At 43.7% G+C, this 26461-nt stretch overlaps 1 protein-coding gene across 7 annotated transcripts in view; it reads right to left on the bottom strand.

The window, feature by feature from the left end:
• Positions 1 to 26461, bottom strand: part of g2e3 (G2/M-phase specific E3 ubiquitin protein ligase) — a 328981-nt gene that overhangs the window by 69917 nt on the left and 232603 nt on the right. For all 7 annotated transcript variants that reach the window (XM_078233704.1, XM_078233706.1, XM_078233703.1 and 4 more), the window contains one exon: positions 15067 to 15202. In XM_078233704.1, the coding sequence (XP_078089830.1) occupies positions 15067 to 15202 (136 nt within the window). The remainder of the gene's footprint in view (positions 1 to 15066; positions 15203 to 26461) is intronic.

The following is a 26461-nucleotide window of genomic DNA, read 5'->3' as shown; positions in this document are numbered from 1 at the left end:
GGCCAAGGCTTTTTCGTGACCCCTTTTAGCCCTCCTTACTCCTTGCTTAAGTTTCTTTCTACTTTCCTTGTATTCCATACTTACTTTGTGTGTTCCCAGCCTCCTAGCCAATGGACATGATTTATTTAGATTTCCAAAAGGCCTTTGACAAGATGCCGCATAGAGACTGTTAAATAAGTTAAGGGTAAGATCTTGGCATGGATAGAGGGTTGACTGACTGGCAGAAGGCAGAAAGTGGGATAAAGGGGTCTTTTGATGGTTTGAGTTATAAGGAGAGGCTGGATAGACTGGGACTTTTTTCCCTGGAGTGTAGGAGGCTAAGGGGTGATCTTGCAGAAGTCTATAAAATAATGATGGGCTTAGATAAGGTAGACATTCAACATCTTTCCCCAAAGATAGGAGAGTCTAAAACTATAGGGCTTTGGTTTAAGGTGAGAGATACAAAAGGGTCCAGAGGGGCAATTTTTTCACACAGAGGGTGGTGAGTGTCTGGAACGAGCTGCCAGAGGCAGTAGTAGAGGTGGGTACAATTTTGTCTTTTAAAAAGCATTCAGACAGTTACATGGGTAAGATGGGTATGGAGGGAAATGGGCCAAATGTGGGCAATTAGCTTGATGGTAAAAACTGGGCACCATGGACATGATGGGCCTGTTTCCAAGCTGTAAACCTCTACGACTCTACTAGTGAAAAATGAAAAACTGGTTCAATACCTTACATTGTAAAGATGGATGATGGGGGAATTTGGCAAAATCATACTGACCAAACGTTAGCCTCAATTGAAATTACTGCAACTTTACCAGAAGTATTTGCATCAGGAATGTTAAATAGCGATATGACTCAACAAGATAAATCAACCAGAGATAAATGCGGCTTCTGAAGAATCTTCAACAGATGGAACCTGACACCGAAACAGTTTCACATGATGAATTCCCAACAGAAGTAAGGGAGGACACTTCAACGGTCTCTAGCACAAACCAAAAGAAATAGATGTCTATCTGAAAAACTGTTTCATTAATTGTATATATGGTGTGTATATTATGGGAAATAATGGCGCAAAGTAATGTATCTGCTGTTTAATTGGGTCTGTTGTTGGATCCATTAAATATATGTCAAAGAAGACCATTTTGTCCTTTTGCAGGTATTTGTTTAAGAAAATTTCTACAGTACAGTGACCAGTTTAAACTCCCTCATATCTTCGGTGATATAGTGACATTGGAATAGGTTCAGAGCGGAACTACAAGAATGACTCCTGGCTGAACGAACAGTGAAGCTCAACAAGCTAGGTTTATTCTTTTTAGTACAATGTGGCATTGGAGGTGATCTGATAGGTATATAAAATAATGTAAGGGCTGAACTGCATACTTATTGCTAGATTATTTCAATTGGACAGATTGAACCAGACCAGGTGTCATGTCTTTAAATTATGTAAGAGTTAACATTAGGCTCGATGATTTGCAAGTCTTCTGTTCCGAGAACATAGAGGAGTAGGTCATTTACCTCTATAAGCCTGCTTCGCCATTCATTAATATCAATGCTGCGCAGTTGTGGCCTCAACTGTACTTTGCCATTTGTCCCCATATCTCCTGACTCTTTGGTCTATCAAAAATCTATATAACTCTGCTTTGAATAAATTCAATGGCCCAGCCTCCACTGCTTTATGGAAGAGAAGTTCACATACTAAACCACCACTTGAGAGAAACAAATTCTCCTCATCTCAGTATTAAAGGGTAGATGTCTTATTCTTAATCTCCACTATAAGTTGAAGCATCCTCCTTGTATCAACCCTACCAAATCCCGCAAGATCCTATGTTTCAATAGATAATAGTAAGCCTCTAAAATATGTTGGTTTGTGTGCTATATCTTGGTTCTCTGCACCCTTTAAAATCTGAACCAGTTCTTGGTTGGGAGCAGATTGCATGTTATAAAAAAAACATGATTTTAAAGTTAGCTTTGGTATGTCCCTGTAACATCCTAGACTCGTTTCATTTGCTCAAAGAACAAAGAACAAAGAACAGTACAGCACAGGAAACAGGCCCTTCGGCCCAAGCCTGTGCCGCTCCTTGGTCCAACTAGACCAATCGTTTGTATCCCTCCATTCCCAGGCTGCTCATGTGACTATCCAGTTAAGTCTTAAACGATGTCAGCCTCCACCACCCTACTTGGCAGCGCATTCCAGGCCCCCACCACCCTCTGTGTAAAAAACATCCCTCTAATATCTGAGTTATACTTCGCCCCTCTCACCTTGAGCCCGTGACCCCTCGTGAACGTCACTTCTGATCTGGGAAGAAGCTTCCCACCGTTCACCCTATCTATCCCCTTCATAATCTTGTACACCTCTATTAGATCTCCCCTCATTCTCCGTCTTTCCAGGGAGAACAACCCCAGTTTATCCAATCTCTCCTCATAGCTAAGACCCTCTATACCAGGCAACATCCTGGGAAACCTTCTCTGCATTCTCTCTAACGCCTCCACGTCCTTCTGGTAGTGCGGCGACCAGAACTAGACGCAGTACTCCAAATGTGGCCTAACCAGCGTTCTATACGTTTCTATTCAAGGGGGTCAGCGACGGATTTTCCAGATATCTTTCTCCTTGTCAGCCTAGGTTTTTAAAAATCCTCTCACAGGATTAAATGACTGCTGGTAGGCAGGAAATATCCAGTAATGTCTCGGCATCAAGAGGTGCTAGTCCAGATCCACAGCAATATGGCTGACTCTCAAATGTCCTCTGAAATGGAAGACAGTTAGGGGTGGGCAATAACTGCAGGCCCAACCAGCAATGGCCACATTCATAGAATCCTACAGTGCAGAAGGAGGCCATTCAGCCCATTGAGTTTGCACTGAAGACAATCCGCCCAGGCCCTATCCCCTTAATCCCATGCATTTACTCCAGCTAGTCCAGACACTAAGGAGCAATTTAGCATGGACAATCCGCCTAACCTGCACATCTCTGGACTGTGGGTGGAAACTGGAGTTCCCGGAGGAAACACATGCAGGCACAGAGAGAATGTGCAAACTCCACACAAACAGTGACCCAAGCGGGGTCCCCAGCTCTCTGAGGTAGTAGTGCTAACCACTGTGCCACTAGGCTGCCCCTTTTATTCCGTTAATTAAAAAATGGCAAAATTGGTGAGATCATGTGACTAGTTCTAAAGACTGTGTTCTGAAGGCTTCACAACAGGCCTGGCATGTTAAGATCCAAGGGAGGCCCAGGTTGTGTTACTGGAGCTATGGTGTAAGGTATTCCCATTTGGAGACAATGGCAGCACTCTCTGGGTCCAAAATGGGTAGTCTTGGATTCTCCCAAAGTTACAGAAGAGAAGTAAAAAATGAAATGAAAGGTTTTTTTCCATCTGAATGCACAAAGCATCAGCAATAAAACAGATGATGAATCAGTGGCACAAATAGAGGTAAATGATTCAGATCTAATTGCCATTACAGAAACATGGGTGGAATTAAATTCGGTGAAACATTCAAAAGTCCATTGAGTTTGGCAGGAATGTAAAGTTCCACCGATGATTACAAGGTGATCAAGTACGAGAAATAAATATTCTGGAGTACATAACATTTTGGCACGGTCATAAATGCTTTAATCACGGTAAATGGTTCATCCTCAAGTACTTAGAAAATTCTGAAAGAATGTCTGTTTTTTAAAAAAAACAGTCCTTAAAGGGCTATTGCTTTTCCTGGAAAAGCAGTATTTTACAAGCAAATGTAATTAATCAGCTTTAAAGAAGCTGGAAACCTCTTGTGGACAAAAGAGTTGTGTCGTGGTTTGCTTTGAACGAAAATGCCTGAAAAACCATGTTCGTAAGGTGGTTCGGTTTTGCTCTGGGGGAGAGAAAATAATCAACTGTTTGGTAAAGAACCACCAGCTCATGAAGATTCAGATCCAGTCCACATCAGGGAATGAATGGAAGTTGTTCCAAAATTGCACTACTTTCTGAAATCAACGACTGGAAGCTTTGTTTTGCACACCAGTGCTGAGACCCTAACCATATAATCTACACACCATTTCAAGGAGTCCAGCATGTATCTGTCTTTTCCCCCTTGAACCATCGACTGTTCACTTTTTGGCGGAATTCCCCGAGAGTGTGTATGTATGTGGGTATTTAGATAGAGTAATTAATATACTTCATTTATCATACTGTACATTAGTGAGATTTGCTTTCAACTTGACAAGTCTGGCTTTATAATAAACTAATAAATTTGTTTTTTATTGAAACCTGGCCATTGCATGGTAATTCTGTTATTAATAGGTAAATCATATATTCAGCCATAAACCTAGCTAGAAAAATCATATAAAATATATTTTGTGCCCATGTAGTAGTGGAACGAGAGACATATCTCCCAATTTAGTGTTGACAGACAGAATGACATAGGAGGAGGGGTAGCCCTGATTGCAAAGAATGGCAAACAGGTTAATGAGAAAGGATTTGGCCTCAGCAGGTCATCAGTAGAATATGTATGGGTGGAAATTATGAATAGCATGAATCAGAAAACAGTGTTGGGAGTAGTTTACAGACTCCCTAACAGTAGTTATATCATTGGGAAAAACATTATGCAAGAAATCATTAGAGCTTGTAATAAAAGGAATGTTCATATGGACTGGGACCATCAAATTGGCAAGAATGGTCTTGAAGATATGTTTGCAGAATACTTTTGAGAGTGTTTTGTGGAGCAATGTGTTGTAGAAGCAACAAGGAATAAAGCTTTCTTGGATCTAATATTGTGTAAGGAAGCATGCTAAATTAGTAAAGGATCCATTGGGAAATATAGTGATCATAATACCACTGAATTCCATGTTAATTTGAAAGCAACATACTCCAATTGTAAACAAGAATCTTAAAATTTATTTTTTACAGATTTTTTACACAGAGGGCGGTGGGTGCCTGGAACTTGTTGCCGGGGGAGGTGGTGGAAGCAGATACGGTAGTGATTTGTAAGGGGCATCTTGACAAATACATGAATAGGACGGGAATAGAGGGATATGGTCCCCGGAAGGGGAGGGGGTTTTAGTTAAATCGGGCAGCATGGTCGGTGCAGGCTTGGAAGGCCAAAGGGCCTGTTCCTGTGCTGTAATCTTCTTTGTTCTTTGGGTGTAATTATATAAGCTCAGTGTAATCTATAGACCGTCAACTAGTGAGATGTAGAAGAACAAATCTGCAGGGAATTCAAGAGTGATACAAACATTATAGTGTAGCTATAATGGGGAAACTTTAATTGCTCAAATGTCGATTGGGACAGTGATAGTGTAAAGGGCGGAGAGGGACACAAGTTCAAGGATTTTGTTCAGAAAAATTTTCTACAGCAGCATGAGTGCAATACAAGAAAAGATGCAAGTACTTGGATATGAGGTGAGCCAAGTAGATCAAGTGTCGGTGGAAGAAACATTTAGGGGACAGCGATCATTGTATCATAAGGTTTAGGATAATGATAGTTTCAAGAAGCAGAGGTAATTTTAAGTGGTCCATGTTTTCTTTGTTGGTTATTAGAAATAAGATATAGATTTGAGTTTAATTTGATGTTTCTGTATAATGAAGATTTAAACTCTAGTGAGATTCACGTTGAACAAAGGTGTTTGCATAAATGGGGATTTTTGGTTTCATTTTAAACTGAGGCTGTATTGTGATGAGAGGCTTTATGACATGCAAAGGAAATAAGAGATTGGAAAAAGAATGAGTGTTATTTAACAACCAAGGGCCACTTTTAGCAAAAAGACCTTATGGGTTGAGTTTTAACTGGAAGCCAGAATAGAAGGAGCTTCAGAGGGAGAAAGAAAACATCCCTCACAACTTGGATAGATTAAAAGTCATGCGATGGAGTAAGGGACAGGAAGGTAGCCAGTGCCAGAAATGTAAAGAACAGATCGTTAAGAAAATTAGAGGAGGAAGAAAAGTTTCCAGGGAGCATAGGGTTAAAGGAATAGAGGAAACTGCATTGAAGTCACAGACAGAGCTGAGAAGAAATTGGTTAGTGAGAGACCAAAGATTTGTAAAGTTTTCCTAAGGTTTGTGATGTTTTACTACAGCATGCGAAATGATGGTTGAAGCAATTAGTGGCTGGATCCCTGCTTAAAAGCATTCAAGGCAAAGGAATACTGAAAGGAGAGTTCACCTGGAGGTAGATCCTTGGTGAAAACAGCTGAGGAAAAGCATTATTTGAATGAAAAATTTAAAGCATGTCTTTTTGAGAGTGGAGTTTGCAAACTCTCGTGTGACAATGATCCGGGGGATTTTCGGAGAAATCACAGAAGTTCACTTGGATGGTGTGTGTCATTTTGATTCAGAGTGGAGTGTGTCTGACCACAGTCAGCCTGTGGGTTTAAAGGGACTGTGTGTTTACCAAAAACATTATAGCATGAGCTGGAATGTGTAACCTGTGTTACCCTTAAAATCTCTGAACATTTGTGACAATAAGTGGGAGTGCAGCATTTTATTATAATCAAAACTTTTCATGTGCAATGACTGTTTTTTTGATGTTAAAAGCTAATTATTACCGTGAGATTCTGTTCTTCCATGTTTTCTAAAAAAAAGTTTAAAAGTTTTCTTGGCCAGAGTTCCATTCTGGGATCTTCCAGTCCAGTAGTAACATCAATTAGGATCGTAACAAAAGTGAGAGCTCTTGTGGGATGGCAAAATGTGGAGAAAGAGTTATTGGATGTTGATTCACAATAATTTGTTGGGATAATTTAAAGTATGGAAAGCAAGTTACCAGATGCTGAATAATAAAACTTGATTGGGATTTATTGTTAAAAGATGGGATCCACGAACCCTTTAAAAAAGGTATGTACTGAGGTACTGGACATAGAAATTGGAGTTACTGTGAGGTATATTGTATGGGTTAGAATCAAAAATGGTGCTGGAAATTGTTAAGACTTTCCTAAAGATGGAAGATGTCATTGGTTTACAGAAAATAACCAAGAGTCAGTTAATTGAATTAGCAGATAAATTGGAATTACCTGCAGGGATTAGGAAAACTGAGATTACTGAAAGTTGAATGGTTGTCTGAGAGATCAAGTTCTCTGAAAAGTGAGGCAATTGAGTTGATGAAAATTCAATTACAAAGAGAAACAGAAATAAAGAAATCAAGGACAAAAATAGCGAGCTTTTCAAAAGCATATTGAAATGAGAGAACTTGATGTGGAAATGAAGTTAGCAATGGTAGAAAGAGAAAAAAAGAGAGAAAAAGAAAATTTCGGCTTAAACAAGTGATGAGTTAAAGCAGAGACACAAGAGCAGTTTAAGGAAGGAAGTATTTCGAGACAAGAACCTAGTGGGGAAATGTTTAAATTTACACAAACTCTCCAAAGTTTGAGGAAAAGGGTGTGGAAGCATTCATTTTTTTTTGGAAAACATGTTGCAGCTTTATAGAACCTTAGTTAGGCCGCATTTCATGTTACAGCTTTACAGAACCTTAATTAGGTCACACTTGGAATATCGTGTTCAATTCTGGTCGCCGCACTACCAAAAGGATCTGAAGGCTTTGGAGGGTGTACAGAAAAGATTTACCAGGATGTTGCCTGGTATGGACGGCATTAGCTTTGGGGAGAGGTTGGAGAAACTTGGTTTGCTCTCACTGGAACAACAGAGGTTGTGGGGTGACCTGATAGAAGTCTGCAGGATTATGAAGGGCATGGACAGAGTGGATAGTCAGAAGCTTTTTCTCAGAGTGGAAGAGTCAATTATTAGGAGGCATAGGTTTAAGGTGCAAGGAGCAAGGTTCAAAGGAGATGTACGAGGCACGTTTTTTTACACAGGGGGTGGTGGGTGCCTGGAACTCGCTGCGGGGGGAGGTAGTGGAAGCAGATACAATAGTGACTTTTAAGGGGCGTCTTGATAAAGACATGAATAGGATAGGAATAGAGGGATATGGTCCCGGGAAGGGTAGGGGATTTTAGTTCAGTTGGGCAGCATGGTCGATGCAGGCTTGGAGGGCCGAACGGCCTGTTCCTGTACTGTAATTTTCTTTGTTCTTTGAAATAGCCAAAAGAAATTTGGACATTACATTTACAAAGCTGACTGGTAGGTTGAGCGAGTGAGGTGTATGCATCTTAGTCGGAAGAGGTATCTGTAGATTATGATGTTGTAAAGAAAGCTATCCTTCGTGCGTAGGAATTGGTTCCTGAGGCATGCAGACAAATTTAGAAATATTGAATTTGGGAGAGCAAGGAAAATAATTGACCATTGGATACAGGCACTGAAGAGAGAGGAACATATGAAGCCCTTCGAAAGTTTCAGAAGAAATTAAAGATTCACTTTCTTTTGTTATTTGAGCAATGAGGAACAAAAAGTTACAACTTTAGACAAGCAGCAGCACTGTCTGATGATTACAAACTGCTCCACAGAACAAACCTTTTTTCGGTCATTATTTTAAACCTGAAAATGATATAAGGTGGGGAGGAGAAAGGAAAGCAAACAGTTAAGGAAAAGAAGGAACAGTAGGGAATGGTCAGGAAATTTCACATCAATCAGAACAGTAGGTGCTGGAGTGGAAGTGACATTTGGAGGCCTAAGTAACAAAGTGGGACATATGCAGGAGACCAATTGCAGGAGTAGGAAAGATTGTACAAGAAAACGAAATGGCTGTTAAAACTGTAGCAGTGGTACAGGTGAAACATGCTCCCTCAGAATCTGAGAAAGGGGCACAGATTTCAAGAGAGCTCAAAGAATTATTTGAGTACTGGTGAAGGAACATAGAACAGTACAGCACAGAACAGGCCCTTCGGCCCACGATGTTGTGCCGAGCTTTGTCTGAAACCCAGATCAAGCTATTTCCTCCCTATCATCCCGAAGTACTCCATGTGCCTATCCAATAGCTTCTTAAATGTTCCTAAAGTTTCTGACTCCACTATCCCTGCAGGCAGTCCATTCCACACCCCAACCACTCTCTGCGTAAAGAACCTACCTCGGACATCCTTCCTATATCTCCCACCATGAACCCTATAGTTATGCCCCCTTGTAATAGCTCCATCCACCCGAGGAAGTCAGGCTTTCGGAGGTTCTGAATGTTTTGTGTTCTGGATAGTTTTACTAAGGAAAATGTATTAATTAGGGATATTAATGGAAGTGATTAACCTTTTTTGTGTAAAGTAATTTAAGAAGAAATTTTGTAAACAGAATTTGTTAAATAGAATTAGTCCTAAATTATCTATTGGAGGGATAGGTTTCATTTTGGGTAATGACTTGACTTGTGGAGGCAGTAATGCGATGGCAACGGTTTTGCAACAGGCAGTCGATCACAAACTTTTGAAAACTACTGTGGACAGAAATGAGACACTTATTGCAGATAAAAAGCAACTGAAGTAATATCTGAATAACACAGAAAATCAACTTTCACGTATGAACATAGAACATAGAACATAGAAAGCCACAGCACAAACAGGCCCTTCGGCCCACAAGTTGCGCCGATCACATCCCCACCTCTAGGCCTATCTATAGCCCTCAATCCCATTAAATCCCATGTACTCATCCAGAAGTCTCTTAAAAGACCCCAACGGGTTTGCCTCCACCACCACCGACGTCAGCCGATTCCACTCACCCACCACCCTCTGAGTGAAAAACTTACCCCTGACATCTCCTCTGTACCTACCCCCCAGCACCTTAAACCTGTGTCCTCTCGTAGCAACCATTTCAGCCCTTGGAAATAGCCTCTGTATGAATGAAGAATTTGCAAATGAAAGAAGTTAACTGGTGAGAACAATTGAAAATCAATCATGGAAAATGGAACACGTGACTGAGGACTTGAACTATCCGAAGGATAAATTTGAATACTTTTCATCCATCTTCACCAAGGAGGTAGTTGCTGCTCGGGCTATGATGATAAACAAGGCCCTAGAATGGTTCAAATCTGATGAGCAAGTGTTGAACAGATTGTCAGTAATTAAAGTTGATCAGGCTCTGGGGCCAGATGGGCGCATCCAAGGATACTGAAGCAAGTGAGAATAGAAATTGCAGGGGCTCTGGGCATAATCTTCCAGTTTTCTCAAACAATTATTTGACGTACAATTAGTAGTCACATGGAAAAATGTGGGTTGATAAGGAAGTGTCAGCATGGATTTATAACTTACTGCCGTTTTTTTGAGGAGGTGACAGAAAGGATTGATGAAGGTAATTTCTGATGTGGTGTACATGGACTTTCAAAAGGCATTTGATACAGTGCCACTCAACAGACACAAAAGTTATAGCTCACAGAATACAAGTGGGAGTAGCAATGTGGATACAAAATTGGGTGAATAATAGGAAGCAAAGAGCAATGGTCAGTGATATTTTTTGGGCTGCAGAAAGGACAGCAGTGGTTCAGCCAACCCTTGAGAATGTTCAAAGGCAGCTCGAGGAGCTGCTGGCTGCAGAGACAGGATGCTTAAAAGACTCACTTCAGTACTGAGGGGCTTCATCTCAGTTACAATAAAAACAGAAAAGCCCTCCTGCTTTCACCTATCACACCACACCCCACACAATCCGGTGCCACATCCATGTCACTATCTGCCCCCCCACCCACACCGATGATCCCATCCCTCCCATGCCAAGGTGTGCCCCCCACCTATTTTTTATGGCCACGGTGTACCTCCCCCTCCCACCTATTCTCCATGGCCTTTCATGCCTCCCTGCCATGCAAAGGTACTTTTAAAGCACACTCACCCAATATACTGATGGCAAACAATTAACCCTATAGTGACTGCAAGATGTGGTAAAAAGCTTTTAAAAACATGATTGATAATTTCCCACTTCACAAAAAACTCCCTTTCATTATAACCCAATAAAAGTATCAATAGCTGAAACGGCATGGGTCTGAAATTGCATTATCTTATCGTGAAATTGACAGCATAGTTCAAATAACAAGAGCTGTGAGTCAAGCAATGTTTCCATGAGAATTAGATGCCTTAACACCCCCAATGGATTTCTGGGGTAGTAACCATGCCTTGTTCTGCATGCTTCATCAGTGAATGGACGCTTTTGTATTTCTCCCCTCTCACCTTAAACCTATGCCCTCTAGTTTTAAACTCCTCGACCTTCGGAAAAATATGTTGACTATCTAACTGATCCATGCCCCTCATTATTTTATAGACCTCTATAAGATCTCCCCTAAGTCTCCTATGCTCCAGGTTAAAGAGTTCCAGTCTATCCAGCGTCTCCTTATAACTTAAACCATCAAGTCCTGGTAGCATCCTAGTAATTCTTTTCTGCACTCTTTCTAGCTGAATAATATCCTTTCGATAATAGGGTGACCAGAACTGTACACAGATTCCAAGTGTGGCCGTACCAATGTCTTGAATAACTTCAACAAGACGTTCCAACTCCTGTATTCAATGTTCTGACCAATGAAACCAAACATGCCGAATGTCTTCTTCACCACTCTGTCCACCTGTGACTCCACTTTTAAGGAGCTATGAACCTGTACCCCGAGATCTCTTTGTTCTATAACTCTCCCCAACACCCTACCATTAACTGAGTAAGTCCTGCCCTGGTTCAATCTATCAAAATGCATCATCTCACATTTATCTAAATTAAACTCAATCTGCCATCCAACAGCCTACTGGCCCAATTGATCAAGTTCCTGTTGCAATCCTAGATAACCTTCTTCACTGTCCACTATGCCAACAATCTTGGTGTCATATGCAAACTTACTAACCATGCCTCTTAAATTCTCATCCAAATCAGTGTAATGAATGACAAATAACAGCGGACTCAGCACTGATGCCTGAGGCACATTACTGGTCACAGGCCTCCAGTTTGAAAAACAACCCCCCTCTGTCTTCTGTCATCAAGCCAATTTTATACCTATTTGGCGACCTCACCCTGGATCCCGTATATTAACCGTATGCAAAAACTTACCATGCAGTACCTTGTCAAAGGCCTTGCTAAAGTCCATATAGACAATGTCGATTGCACTGCTCTCGTCTACCTTCTTGGTTATCCTTTCAAAAAACTTGAGACATATGATTTTCCACTCACAAAGCCATGCTCACTGTCCCTAATCAGTCTTTGCCTCTCTAAATGCCTGTAGATCCTGTCCCTCAGAATACCTTCTAACAACTTACCCACCACAGATGTGAGGCTCACCGGCCTGTAGTCCCAGGCTTTTCCCTGCAGCCCTTCTTAAACAAAGGCACAACACTTGCCACCCTCCAATCTTCAGGCACCTCACCTGTGATTGTCGATGATTCAAATATCGCTGCTAGGGGACCTGCAATTTCCTCTCTAGCCTCCCACAACATCCATAGATTGGCATGGGGGTATACGAGGGGTCATAGGGTTGTTTATGGGGAATACCGGGCATGAGATGGGGTACAAAGAGCACCTTTTCAACTTTCAAAGAACAAGAACAAGTAACAAAGAAAATTACAGCACATGAACAGGCCCTTTGGCCCTCCAAGCCTGCACCGATCATGCTGCTCGACTTTCCTTTCATAAGTTCCCTCATGCAGACTATAGTTCATGATATTTCGGAGATGCCGTGAACCCTGGCTCTTCGAAAAGCTGGTCCAATTCAATGAAAGTTTTAGGGAATGGGGCAATGTCAATCTCCACAATGGAATTTGCTCGGTTAGGAGTGCAAGGTGTAGGCTCGTTACCTAAATCAGCCTGCAAATTTGAAAGGCACTCCCAAAAATCAAAAACCCAGGAATGGAGTCAGGAACCACAGAATCAGAACCCGATCAAAGACAGAGGCAAGTGCATAAGTGAATGGGGTTAGGAGGGCAAAGGATGCAGATGGTGATGGATAAATGGAAGTGGTTAGATAAACATTTTTGAGTTTCAGAATGTAAAAATTAGGAAACTGTCAGTATTGATAATATTTATAAACCATCACAGTACAAATTGTTGTTTCTCAATATTCTATAACTTCAACATAAATACATTTTTGCAACACTTGAAGGACATATGTGAATAAAGAAGTAGAACTCATAAGTATATAGGATATTGTACTTTAGAATTGAGAAAGCAGAAACATATAGTCATTTTTATGCAGAAGCCTTAAACTTAAAAGTAAGCAGCACTTGCTGACAGCTTTGGTTTCAACAGGTGTTAAACAAACCTCATCTGTACCAATCACAAAATAACATCAGGCCTTTCAAGTTCTCTTCATACTAAGTAAAGACAAGAAAAAGCTTTTAAAGTCATTTTCAAAAGATCTTTAAAAGTTTTCAATATGCTATTTTTTCTCCCTATTTATTCAGGGGTCATTCTCAGGTCTTATTACTTTAAAAAACGATTCTTCTATAAAAGTTAAAATCACTTCAATAAAAATAAAAACAGTTAGAGGCAAACATGGAAGATATTAAGGGCATATTTTAGAACATGGTGACCAAATACTGGTTCATAGTGTGAATAAGAAAACTATTAAAACAAATAAAGAGAATAATAAGGACACATCTAAGGGGGAAGAGTTAATCAACAGGTAAGACCCATTGCTGTTTAAGAATGATTTAATCTGATTTAAGAGGTATAACCGTTCCAGTTACATTTCAGAACATCAGATACATTGTAGAAGGGCAATGTGAGAACCGCTTCAATGTTTCTCGAGTTGTCGAGGAATTTGGATGTCGTAAAACAGACAGCTTTTCTGCCTAACTGCCCCAACAGCTGATTCACTCGGGATTTAGGTGAAGCGTTGAATATTGGTGGGTATACTTAAATTATTAGCTGTGGCATTGTATTTTTATAATTTTATTAGTACTGTATTAAAACTAACACTATGTTTTTTTATCTTTTATAGTCAATATGTTGCAATGTATTTACGCACTTTGAAGTTTATTGCGCGTTAAATAGTTCTATAATAAACTTGCAAGTTGATAAAATTTAACATCTCCTGCAGTCTTCTGCATGCAATATAAGAACCCACCTCTCTTGCATTTTCTGAAAATAGGAAGATATAATTTTTGAACAGAAACCCCCAGATCCTTATAATATTCGGGTGTTTATAACTTAGTCAATAAATTATTTAACAGACTTCTGGGAAAAGGTAATGGGACCAATTTTACCATTTTGATTCTAAGTGCTGAATCTGGGCGCAATTCAGATCCAACTTGGAAAACTGCTCTCAGGCGCCCCCATACGCACTTAGCCTGAAAAACAAATCGCGAGTCTGAATTGCGCTGTGGGCAGGACTTATCGCGCCCAAAATGCTGCAGCTCCGATTGGAGCTTTGAACTGCGCATGCGCAGTGAAAACAAATTTGAATAACTCGCCCCTGTCACATGGCTCCCGGGCTGCAAAAAGCGGATAAAGCAGCCCAGGAGCGATACGTGGGAGCGATGGCCCCCACAGATATTGCCCCATCTCCACAACATAACTGTCCCCCTTATCCACCCACCCCCCCGCTACGCAGACCGATTGCAACCCACTTCCTCCCTTTCCCCCCCACTGATCGCCCGCAGGGTAGCAGTGGTCCTCCCGCCCCGCCACCAGAGATCCATCTGGCCTTCCTCCTCCCCACCCACCAGAGAACGATTGGGCCTCCCTCCTCCCTCTCTGGCCAGAAAACCATCTGGCTCCCCCCATCTCCCCCCACCAGAAAACAATCGGGCCTCCCTCCTTCTCCCCACCCCCACCAGAGAACGATCAGACTTCCCTCCTCCTCCTCCCCCCCCCCCCCAGCAGAGAATGATCTGGCCCCCTCCCTCCACCACTGATCTGAGTTAGAGAGCCGTTGGAAGCTCTGGACTTACCTCTTCAGAAGCTGATGCACTCGAAACAGACTTTTGCTCAGCGTGTCTGCATCGCGCCGCATCTGGTCGGGCGAACGCGATGGTAAAGAGGGAAATGCTGGTAAAGTTGGGCAGGCAGCCCATTAATTCAATTTAAATGCACGCAAATGCATTTAAACCGCCTCACTTTACCAAGTTTTCGCGCCTGAAAATGGGCAAGATGCAATGGTAAAATTGGGCCCAATATCTCTTAATCGTCGTTTTTCTTGGGGAGAATATGGTTCACTTTCTCAGACCCCGTACAAGTGTCTATATCAAGTTGATGCCTTGAACTCAGGTGAGGGTGAATGTTGAGAGAGTACACCTAATCTAAGGTAGTCTATATTTGGGGCTAGAGTTATAATCCACTTCACACTAACCACTTTTTGCATTCTTTCCGAGTTTCACTTGATAATCTAGTGCATTTAGAAGGAGAATGCAGCAATTCTTGATTATCCGCAAATTTCCTTTTTGGTGATTTTATATCTTCGCCAAGCCTTCTTTTTCTTAACTTTTCTGTGGGAAAAACGAAAAACAATTTTACAAAGTGATGTCTGGCTAATTTGAAAGGATGTGGAGATGCTGGCGTTGGACTGGGGCGAACACAGTAAGAGTTTTAACAACACCAGGTTAAAGTCCAACAGGTTTATTTGGTAGCAAATGCCATTCGCTTTCGGAGCGCTGTTCCTTCGCCAGATGGAGTGGAAATGTGCTCTCAGACAGGGCATACAGAGACACAAAAATCAAGTTACAGAATACTGATTAGAATGCGAATCCCGACAGCCAGCCAGATCTTAAAGATACAGACAATGTGGGTGGAGGGAGCATTAAGCACAGGTTAAAGAGATGTGTATTGTCTCCAGACAGGACAGCCTGCAAGTCCAGGAGGCAAGCTGTGGGGGTTACTGATAATGTGACATAAATCCAACATCCCGGTTTAGGCCGTCCTCATGTGTGCAGAACTTGGCTATCAGTTTCTGCTCAGCGACTCTGCGCTGTCGTGTGTCGTGAAGGTCGCCTTGGAGAACGCTTAACACATTGGTGAAAATGATGTAGGTAGGAAGAGCAGGGGGGTCATACGAGAGAAATTCAGGGAGTTGGGTGCTAGGCTAAAAAGTAAGACCTCCAGGGTAGCAATCTCTGGACTGCTCCCGGTGTCTAGTGCAAGTGAGGCTCGGAACAGGGAGATTCTACAGTTGAACGCGTGGCTAAAGGACTGGTGCAAGAGGGAGGGTTTTAAATTCATAGATAACTGGGAAATCTTCAAGTCAGGATGGCAACTGTACAGAAAGGATGGGTTACACCTCAACTGGAAGGGAGCAAATATCCTGGCTGGGAGTTTTGCTAGAGTGTTTCGGCAGGATTTAAACTAGTGTGGCAGGGGGGTGGGGAACAAAACAGGAGGTCAGTGAATACTGAGGCTGGGGTCGAGCTGGGGGCCAGGGCAAGGCTAGCTAAGAAGAGGAGCACTCTGGAGGAGGAGGACCTGACTGGGCCTGGAGGTCTGGAGTGCATCTGCTTCAATGCGAGGAGCGTAACGGGTAAAACAGACGAACTTAGGGCCTTAATGCTTATGCGGAATTTGGATGTGGTTGCGGTGACGGAAACTTGGTTAAAAGAAGGACAGGACTGGCAGCTGAATATTCCGGGGTATAAGTGTTTTAGGCGAGACAGAGGAGGGGCTAAAAAAGGTGGGGGAGTAGCGATATTAGTTAAGGAGCATATTACCGCGGTGCAGAGGGTAGACAACTTAGAGGGGTCATGTACTGAGTCGCTGTGGGTGGAACTCAGAAACAGGAAGGGTGCAGTCACTATGCTGGGGGTGTACTACAGACCACCCAACAGCCCACGGGAAGTGGAGGAAAGGATATGTCAGGAGATTCTGGATAGGTGCAGAAAAAATAGGGTTGTTGTAGTGGGGGACTTTAATTTCCCTGGCACAGACTGGAAAGTGCTTAGAGCTGGGGGTCCGGGCGGGGAGGAATTTGTAAAATGCGTACTGGAAGGTTCTTTGGAACAGTATGTAGATAGCCCGACTAGAGAGGGGGCTATACTGGACCTAGTTCTGGGAAATGAGCCCGGTCAGGTCGTCAAAGTTTCGGTAGGGGAACATGTGGCAAATAGTGACCACAACTCTGTTAACTTTAGGATAGTAATGGACAAGGATGAGTGCTGTCCTACGGGCAGGGTGCTAAATTGGGGGAAGGCTGACTATAGCCGGATTAGGCAGGAATCATAGAAATCATAGAAACCCGACAGTGCAGAAGGAGGCCATTCGGCCCATCGAGTCTGCACCGACCACAATCCCATCCAGGCCCTACCCCCACATATTTACCCGCTAATCCCTCTAACCTACGCATTTTTTTAGGATTCTAAGGGGCAATTTTTAACCTGGCCAATCAACCTAACCCGCACATCTTTGGACTGTGGGAGGAAACCGGGGCACCCGGAGGAAACCCACGCAGACACGAGGAGAATGTGCAAACTCCACACAGACAGTGACCCGAGCCAGGAATCGAACCCGGGACCCTGGAGCTGTGAAGCAGCAGTGCTAACCACTGCGCTACCGTGCCACCGAATTGGTGGATGTTGATTGGGAGAGGATGTTCGAGGGTAAGTCCGCGTCTGGCATGTGGGAGTCTTTCAAGGAACTATTGATAAGGCTGCAGGATAGGCATGTGCCTGTAAAAAGGAAAGATAGGAAAGGTAGGATTCGAGAGCCGTGGATAACCAGGGAAATTGAGGATCTGATTAAAATGAAAAGTGAGGCGTACGTTAAGTCCAGGCAACTGAAAACAGATGGAGCTCTGGAGGAATACAGAGAGAGTAGGAAAGAACTCAAACGGGGAGTTAGAAGGGCAAAAAGAGGTCACGAGATGTTCTTGGCAGGCAGGATTAAGGAGAATCCTAAGGCATTCTATTCATACGTTAGGAACAAAAGAGTTGTCAGGGAGAAAATCGGACCTCTCAGGGACAAAGGAGGGGAATTATGCTTAGAACCCAAGGGAATAGGGGAGATCCTAAATGAATACTTTGCATCGGTATTCACGAAGGAGAGGGGCGTGTTAACCGGGAGTGTCTCGGAGGGAGGTGTTGACCCGTTAGAGAAAATCTCCATTACAAGAGAGGAAGTGTTAGGTTTTTTAGGGAACATTAAAACTGACAAAGCCCCAGGGCCTGATGGCATCTATCCTCGACTGCTCAGGGAGATGAGAGATGAAATTGCTGGGCCTCTGACGGAAATCTTTGTCGCTTCTTTGGACACGGGTGAGGTCCCTGAGGATTGGAGGATAGCGAATGTGGTCCCGTTGTTTAAGAAGGGTAGCAGGGATAACCCAGGAAATTATAGGCTGGTGAGCTTGACGTCCGTGGTAGGGAAGTTGTTGGAGAGGATTCTTAGAGACAGGATGTATGTGCATTTAGAACGGAACAATCTCATTAGTGACAGACAGCATGGTTTTGTAAGAGGGAGGTCGTGCCTTACAAATTTGGTGGAGTTTTTTGAGGAAGTGACAAAAACGGTTGATGAAGGAAGGGCCGTGGATGTCGTCTATATGGATTTCAGTAAGGCATTTGACAAAGTCCCACATGGCAGGTTGGTTAAGAAGGTTAAGGCTCATGGGATACAAGGAGAAGTGGCTAGATGGGTGGAGAACTGGCTTGGCCATAGGAGACAGAGGGTAGTGGTCGAAGGGTCTTTTTCCGGCTGGAGGTCTGTGACCAGTGGTGTTCCGCAGGGCTCTGTACTGGGACCTCTGCTATTTGTGATATATATATATAAATGATTTGGAAGAAGGTGTAACTGGTGTAATCAGCAAGTTTGCGGATGACACGAAGATGGCTGGAATTGCGGATAGCGAAGAGCATTGTCGGGCAATACAGCAGGATATAGATAGGCTGGAAAATTGGGCGGAGAGGTGGCAGATGGAGTTTAATCCGGATAAATGCGAAGTGATGCATTTTGGAAGATATAATGTAGGGAGGAGTTATACAATAAATGGCAGAGTCATCAGGAGTATAGAAACACAGAGGTGTGCAAGTCCACAAATCCTTGAAGGTGGCAACACAGGTGGAGAAGGTGGTGAAGAAGGCATATGGTATGCTTGCCTTTATAGGACGGGGTATAGAGTATAAAAGCTGGAGTCTGATGATGCAGCTGTATAGAACGCTGGTTAGGCCACATTTGGAGGACTGCGTCCAGTTCTGGTCGCCGCACTACCAGAAGGACGTGGAGGCGTTGGAGAGAGTGCAGAGAAGGTTTACCAGGATGTTGCCTGGTATGGAGGGTCTTAGCTATGAGGAAAAATTGGGTAGACTGGGGTTGTTCTCCTTGGAAAGACGGAGAATGAGGGGAGATCTAATAGAGGTGTACAAGATTATGAAGGGTATAGATAGGGTGAACAGTGGGAAGCTTTTTCCCAGGTCGGAGGTGACGATCACGAGGGGTCACGGGCTCAAGCTGAGAGGGGCAAAGTATAACTCAGACATCAGAGGAACGTTTTTTACACAGAGGGTGGTGGGGGCCTGGAATGCGCTGCCAAGTCGGGTGGTGGAGGCAGGCACGCTGACATCGTTTAAGACTAACCTGGATAGTCACATGAGCAGCCTGGGAATGGAGGGATACAAACGATTGGTCTAGTTGGACCAAGGAGCGGCACAGACTTGGAGGGCCGAAGGGCCCGTTTCCTGTGCTGTACTGTTCTTTGTTCTTTGAAGATCAGAGGCTGAATGCCCGTGACTGCTGAAGTGCTCCCCCACAGGAAGAGAACAGTCTTGCCTGGTGATTGTCGAGCGGTGTTCATTCATCTGTTGTCGTAGCATCTGCATGGTTTCCCCAATGTACCATGCCTCGGGACATCCTTTCCTGCAGCGTATCAGGTAGACGTTGGCCGAGTTGCAAGAGTAGGTACCGTGTACCTGGTAGATGGTGTTCTCACGTGAGATGATGGCATCCGTGTCAATGATCCGGCACGTCTTGCAGAGGTTGCTGTGGCAGGGTTGTGTGGTGTCGTGGTCACTGTTCTCCTGAAGGCTGGGTAGTTTGCTGCGGACAATGGTCTGTTTGAGGTTGCGCGGTTGTTTGAAGGCAAGAAGTGGGGGTGTGGGGATGGCCTTGGCGAGATGTTCGTTTTCATCAATGACATGTTGAAGGCTCCGGAGGAAATGCCGTAGCTTCTCCGCTCCGGGGAAGTACTGGATGACGAAGGGTACTCTGTCCACCGTGTCCCGTGTTTGTCTTCTGAGGAGGTTGGTGCGGTTTTTTACTGTGGCACGTCGGAACTGTTGATCGATGAGTCGAGCGCCATATCCTGTTCTTATGAGGGCATCTTTCAGCGTCTGGAGGTGTCTGTTGCGATCCTCCTCATCCGAGCATTCAGCCTCTGATCTTCAGGTAAGCGTTCTCCAAGGTGGCCTTTACGACACACGACAGCGCTGAGTCGCTGAGCAGAAACTGATAGCCAAGTTCCGCACACGAGGACGGCCTAAACGGGATGTTGGATTTATGTCACATTATCAGTAACCCCCACAGCTTGCCTCCTGGACTTGCAGGCAGTCCTGTCTGGAGACAATACACATCTCTTTAACCTGTGCTTAATGTTCCCTCCACCCACATTGTCTGTTCTCTTTAAGATCTGGCTGGCTGTAGGGATTCGCATTCCAACCATTATTCATGTAAATTGAGTTTGTGTCTCTGTGCCCTGTTTGAGAGCACATTTCCACTCCATCTGACGAAGGAGCAGCGCTCCGAAAGCTAATGGTATTTGCTACCAAATAAACCTGTTGGACTTTAATCTGGTGTTGTTAAAACTCTTGCTAATTTGAAAGGACACAACATTAATAACTGAATAATTAGAATCTCATCATTTTTACTTGATTTTAAACCAAACATTCTTCATACTTTCAACAGTGGTGATGATTGTAGCATTATAGAAAAAGCAATGCTGGTTTTACATATTTTAAATCAATTTGTTGGCACTTAGCTTTGGATGAAAACAAGACCACAACAACACATTTTTAAGTTAAGTTTAAGTTTATTTATTCGTGTCACAAGTAACCTGCAATGAAGTTACTGTGAAAAACACCTGGTCGCCACACTCCGGCGCCTGTTCGGGTACACTAAGGGAGAATTTAGCATGGCCAATGCACCTAATCAGCACATCTTTCGGACTGTTGGAGGAAACCAGAGCACAGACACTGAGATAACATGCAGACTCCACACACAGTGACCCAAGCCAGGAATCGATCCTGGGTCCCTGGAGCTGTGAGGCAGCAGTGCTTACCACTGTGCCATGATGTCACCTTTTTAATTCTGTTACCTATTGGCTCGCTCTATTTTAAACTTTTATGTAGGATCCCACTTCCTCAGTTTTAGTTTTGCACATAGGCTTTACTTGCCTGGCATTGTTATTTTTACCTTCCCAGGCTCCAGATCGTCATCAATTTTGCATGCCTTGATCACTGAAACATTCTCACTTATGCTTAGGAACTGCATGTCTCACTCCTCCTCAATACTGCAAATAAACATTCGCCACTCTCATCTAGAACATAGAACATAGAACATTACAGCGCAGAACAGGCCCTTCGGCCCACGATGTTGCACCGACCAGTTAAAAAAACAAAAACAAACTGTGACCCTCCAACCTAAACCAATTTCTTTTCGTCCATGAACCTATCTACGGATCTCTTAAACGCCCCCAAACTAGGCGCATTTACTACTGATGCTGGCAGGGCATTCCAATCCCTCACCACCCTCTGGGTAAAGAACCTACCCCTGACATCGGTTCTATAACTACCCCCCCTCAATTTAAAGCCATGCCCCCTCGTGCTGGATTTCTCCATCAGAGGAAAAAGGCTATCACTATCCACCCTATCTAAACCTCTAATCATCTTATATGTTTCAATAAGATCCCCTCTTAGCCGCCGCCTTTCCAGCGAAAACAATCCCAAATCCCTCAGCCTCTCCTCATAGGATCTCCCCTCCATACCAGGCAACATCCTGGTAAACCTCCTCTGCACCCTCTCCAAAGCCTCCACATCCTTCCTGTAATGTGGGGACCAGAACTGCACACAGTACTCCAAGTGCGGCCGCACCAGAGTTGTGTACAGTTGCAACATAACGCTACGACTCCTAAATTCAATCCCCCTACCAATAAACGCCAAGACACCATATGCCTTCTTAACAACCTTATCTACTTGATTCCCAACTTTCAGGGATCTATGCACACATACACCTAGATCCCTCTGCTCCTCCACACTATTCAAAGTCCTCCCGTTAGCCCTATACTCAACACATCTGTTATTCCTACCAAAGTGAATTACCTCACACTTCTCCGCATTAAACTCCATCCGCCACCTCTCGGCCCAACTTTGCAACCTGTCTAAGTCTTCCTGCAAACTACGACACCCTTCCTCACTGTCTACCACACCACCGACTTTGGTGTCATCAGCAAATTTGCTAATCCACCCAACTGCGAACTAATATTTCCTATGGAATGCATTCAAAATGTATACAGCCAGGGGCGTAATGGAATACAACCTATTCATCTGGAAGGATGCAGCTGCAATGCTACTCAAGAATCTCAGCATCATCCAAGCTTCCTTGCTTCTTGACTCAATGGGTGTAATCGACAGTTGTCGTCACACTTTTATTTTCAGGTTTCCCATCACATTCATTTTCATGCCACTGAACATAAACCCTGTCATGAACTGCCACAAGTAGGCAGCATCTCAGAATAATATTTTTATTTTTAAGAAAAAAACATGATATACACAATATATAAATTTTATTTCAACCAGTACTGCTAATAATTGATATAATTTAAAAATAAGCATTTTTAAAAGTGTCAATCTACCTGCTGACTAACTCAATTTTAAATTACTCAATTTGACTTTTGAAAAATATACAGAATCATTTACTATTATATTGGGGTTCAGTAGTTTTAATAAAAATATTACATTTAAAATATGCATGCCTATTAGTGTCTCAGCACCCAGACAAATGTTCCCCCCCCCCCCCCAACAGCCTCCATGAAGGCCTACAAATAAGTGCAATTAGCAGAAATTTGCAATGGTGATTTAAGACGTGTAAGAAGTCTCACAACACCAGGTTAAAGTCCAACAGGTTTATTTGGTAGCACAAGCCACAAGTTTTCGGAGCACTGCCCCTTCAAAAGGTGAGTGGGAGTTGTGTTCACAAACAGGACATATATAGACACAAACTCAATTTACAAGATAATGGTTGGAATGAGAATCTTTACAGGTAATCAAGTCTTAAAAGTACAGACAATGTGAGTGGACAGATGATTAAGCACAGGTTAAAGAGATGTGCATTGAGGATAGTTAGTGAGATTTTGCAAGCCCAGGCAAGTCGTGGGGGGTAAAGATAGTGTGACATGAACCCAAGATCCCGGTTAAGGCCGTCTTCATGTGTGCGGAACTTGGCTATCAGTTTCTGCTCAGCAATTCTGCGTTGTCGTGTGTCATGAAGGCCGCCTTGGAGAACGCTTACCCGAAGATCAGAGGCTCAATGCCCGTGACTGCTGAAGTGTTCCCCAACAGGAAGAGAACACTCCTGCCTGTTGATTGTCGAGCGGTGTTCATTCATCCGTTGTCGTAGCGTCTGCATGGTCTCCCCAATGTACCATGCTTCGGGACATCCTTTCCTGCAGCGTATCAGGTAGACAACGTTGGCCGAGTGGCAAGCAAATGTACCATCTACCTGGTGGATGGTGTTCTCACGTGAGATGATGGCATCCATGTTGCTGATCTAGCACATCTTGCAAAGGTTGCTGTGGCAGGGTTGTGTGGTGTCATGGTCACTGTTCTCCTGAAGGCTGGGTCGTTTACTGCGGACAATGGTTTGTTTGAGGTTGTGCTGTTGTTTGAAGGCAAGAAGTGGGGGTGTGGGGATGGCCTTGGCGAGATGTTCATCTTCATAGACGACATGTTGAAGGCTCCGGATAAGATGTCGCAGCTTCTCCGCTCCGGGGAAGTACTGGATGACAAAGGGTACTCTGTCTGCCGTGTCCTGTGTTTGTCTTCTGAGGAGGTTGGTGCGGTTTTTTGCTGTCGCACGTCAGAACTGTCAATCGATGAGTGAAGCACCATATCCTGTTCTTATGAAGGCATCTTTCAGCGTCTGGAGGTGTCTATTGCGATCCTCCTCTTCTAAGCAGATCCTGTGTATCCGGAGGGCTTGTCCGTAGGGGGTGGCTTCTTTAACGTGTTGAGGGTGGAAGCTGGAGTAGTAGAGCATTGTGAGGTTATCCGTGGGCTTGCGGTACAGTGAAGTGCTGAGGTGACCGTCCTTGACGGAAATGCGTGTGTCTAAGAATGCAACTGATTCCGGAGAGTAGTCCATGGTGAGTTTGATGGTGGGATGGAACTTGTTGATGTCATCATATAATTGTTTCAGTGATTGTTCGCCATCAACATGTCATTGATGAAGATGAACATCTTGCCAAGGCCATCCCCACACCCCTACTTCTTGGCTTCAAACAACCGCACAACCTCAAACAGACCATTATCCGCAGCAAACTATCTAGCCTTCAGGGAACAGTGACCACGACACCACACAACCCCGCCACAGCAAGCTTTGCAAGACGTGCCGGATCATCGACACGGATGCCATCATCTCATGTATCTCTGGAATTCTCTGCCCACTGAGGTGGTGGAGGCTACCTCGCTGAATATGTTTAAAGCGCGGATGGATGGATTCCTGATCGGTAAGGGAATTAAGGGTTATGGGGATTAGGCGGGTAAGTGGTACTGATCCACGTCAGATCAGCCATGATCTTATTGAATGGCGGGGCAGGCTCGAGGGGCGAGATGGCCTACTCCTGCTCCTATTTCTTATGTTCTTATGTTCTTATGTAAGAACACCATCCACCGGGTACACGGTACATACTCTTGCAACTCGGCCAACGTTGTCTACCTGATACGCTGCAGGAAAGGATGTCCCGAGGCATGGTACATTGGGGAGACCATGCAGACGCCACGACAATGGATGAATGAACACCACTTGACAATCACCAGGCAGCAGTGTTCTCTTCCTGTTGGGGAACACTTCAGTGGTCACGGGCATTCAGCCTCTGATCTTCGAGTAAGCGTTCTCCAAGGCGGCCTTCATGACACACGACAATGCAGAATCGCTGAGCAGAAACTGATAGCCAAGTTCCGGACACGAGTACAGCCTCAACTGGGATCTTGGGTTCATGTCACACTATCTGTAACCCCCACGACTTGTCTGGGCTTGCAAAATCTCACTAACTGTCCTGGCTGGAGACAATACACATCTCTTTAACCTGTGCGTAACCCTCTCTCCACTCACATTGATTGTACCTTTAAGAGTTGATTACCTGTAAAGATTCACATTCCAACCATTATCTTGTAAATTGAGTTTGCATCTATATATGTCCTGTTTGTGAACACAACTCCCACTCACCTGACGAAGGGGCAGTGCTCCGAAAGCTTGTGGCTTGTGCTACCAAATAAACCTGTTGGACTTTAAGCTGGTGTTGTGAGACTTCTTACTGTGTTTACCCCAGTCCAACGCCGGCATCTCCACATCATGATTAAGATGTGCCCAGTTTTGTAAGCTCCTGGAGCAAAGTATTCTTAAATGAGCACAAAAGATAGTAGAAACACAAGTTGCATTGAACATAATTTCCACTTAATATTCTGCAATTTTGTGTGCACTTTGTGCCAATTTTGGGGAATTATGCCTAAAAAATCACAGCAGAAACTCTATTCCTTCCAAAGATGTACTGCAGCTTAATCACATATTATCTATTTGGTGCAACAACTTACAAAACTTATTTCAACAGCACCTACTAGCCCTATGGCCTCTACTCAACAAGAAAAACAGGACTGTAATGTGAAGAAATGTCACGAAAACATCACCGAAGTTCCTCTCCAAGTTACATACCATTGTGATGTAAACATATCAGTGCTCCATTATTGTCCGGATCAAAATTATGGAATTCCCATCTAACATGGGAACACCATAACAAGGGATGAATTGAAATCATAGAAATCATAGAAACCCTACAGTGCAGAAGGAGGCCATTCGGCCCATCGAGTCTGCACCGACCACAATCCCACCCAGGCCCTACCCCCACATATTTACCCGCTAATCCCTCTAACTACGCATCTCAGGGACAATTTTTAACCTGGCCAATCAACCTAACCTGCACATCTTTGGACTTGGTTGAAGAAGACAGGTCACCATCTTCTCAAGACAACCAGGAATAGACAATAGTTTGCCAATGGCACGGTGGCACAATAGTTAACACTGCTCCTCATAGCACCAGGGACCCGGGTTCAATTCCGGCCTCGGGTAGCTGTCTTTGTGGAGTTTGCACATTCTCCCAGTGCCTGCATGGGTTTCCTCCAGATGTTTCGGCTTTCACCCACAGTCTAAAGATGTTTGAGTTCGGTTGATTGGCTATGCTAAATTGCCCCTTAGCGTCAGTAACATGGGATTACAGGGATAGAACCTGGGTGGGATTCTTATCAGTACAGGCTCAATGGGTTGAATGGCTTTCTTATGTACTGTAGGGATTTCTATGACTATTCTGTGATCACTCACAACATGACAACAAAAAAAACAATTGTAAGAATTATCAAAAGCAAAATACTTACAAATTTATAGCAAATAATACAAAATAGTAAGCACAATTATGGGGTTGATGTGGTGATGTGCTAATTATGCTGAATATCAAAAAAGCTTATGCCTAGAATAAACAATCAAAATGTAAGGATTAAACAATGTTT

The sequence above is a fragment of the Mustelus asterias genome, chromosome 18, assembly GCF_964213995.1.
Source record: "Mustelus asterias chromosome 18, sMusAst1.hap1.1, whole genome shotgun sequence".
Classification (NCBI taxonomy): domain Eukaryota; kingdom Metazoa; phylum Chordata; class Chondrichthyes; order Carcharhiniformes; family Triakidae; genus Mustelus; species Mustelus asterias.
This window is presented reverse-complemented; position numbering and strand designations above follow the sequence as displayed.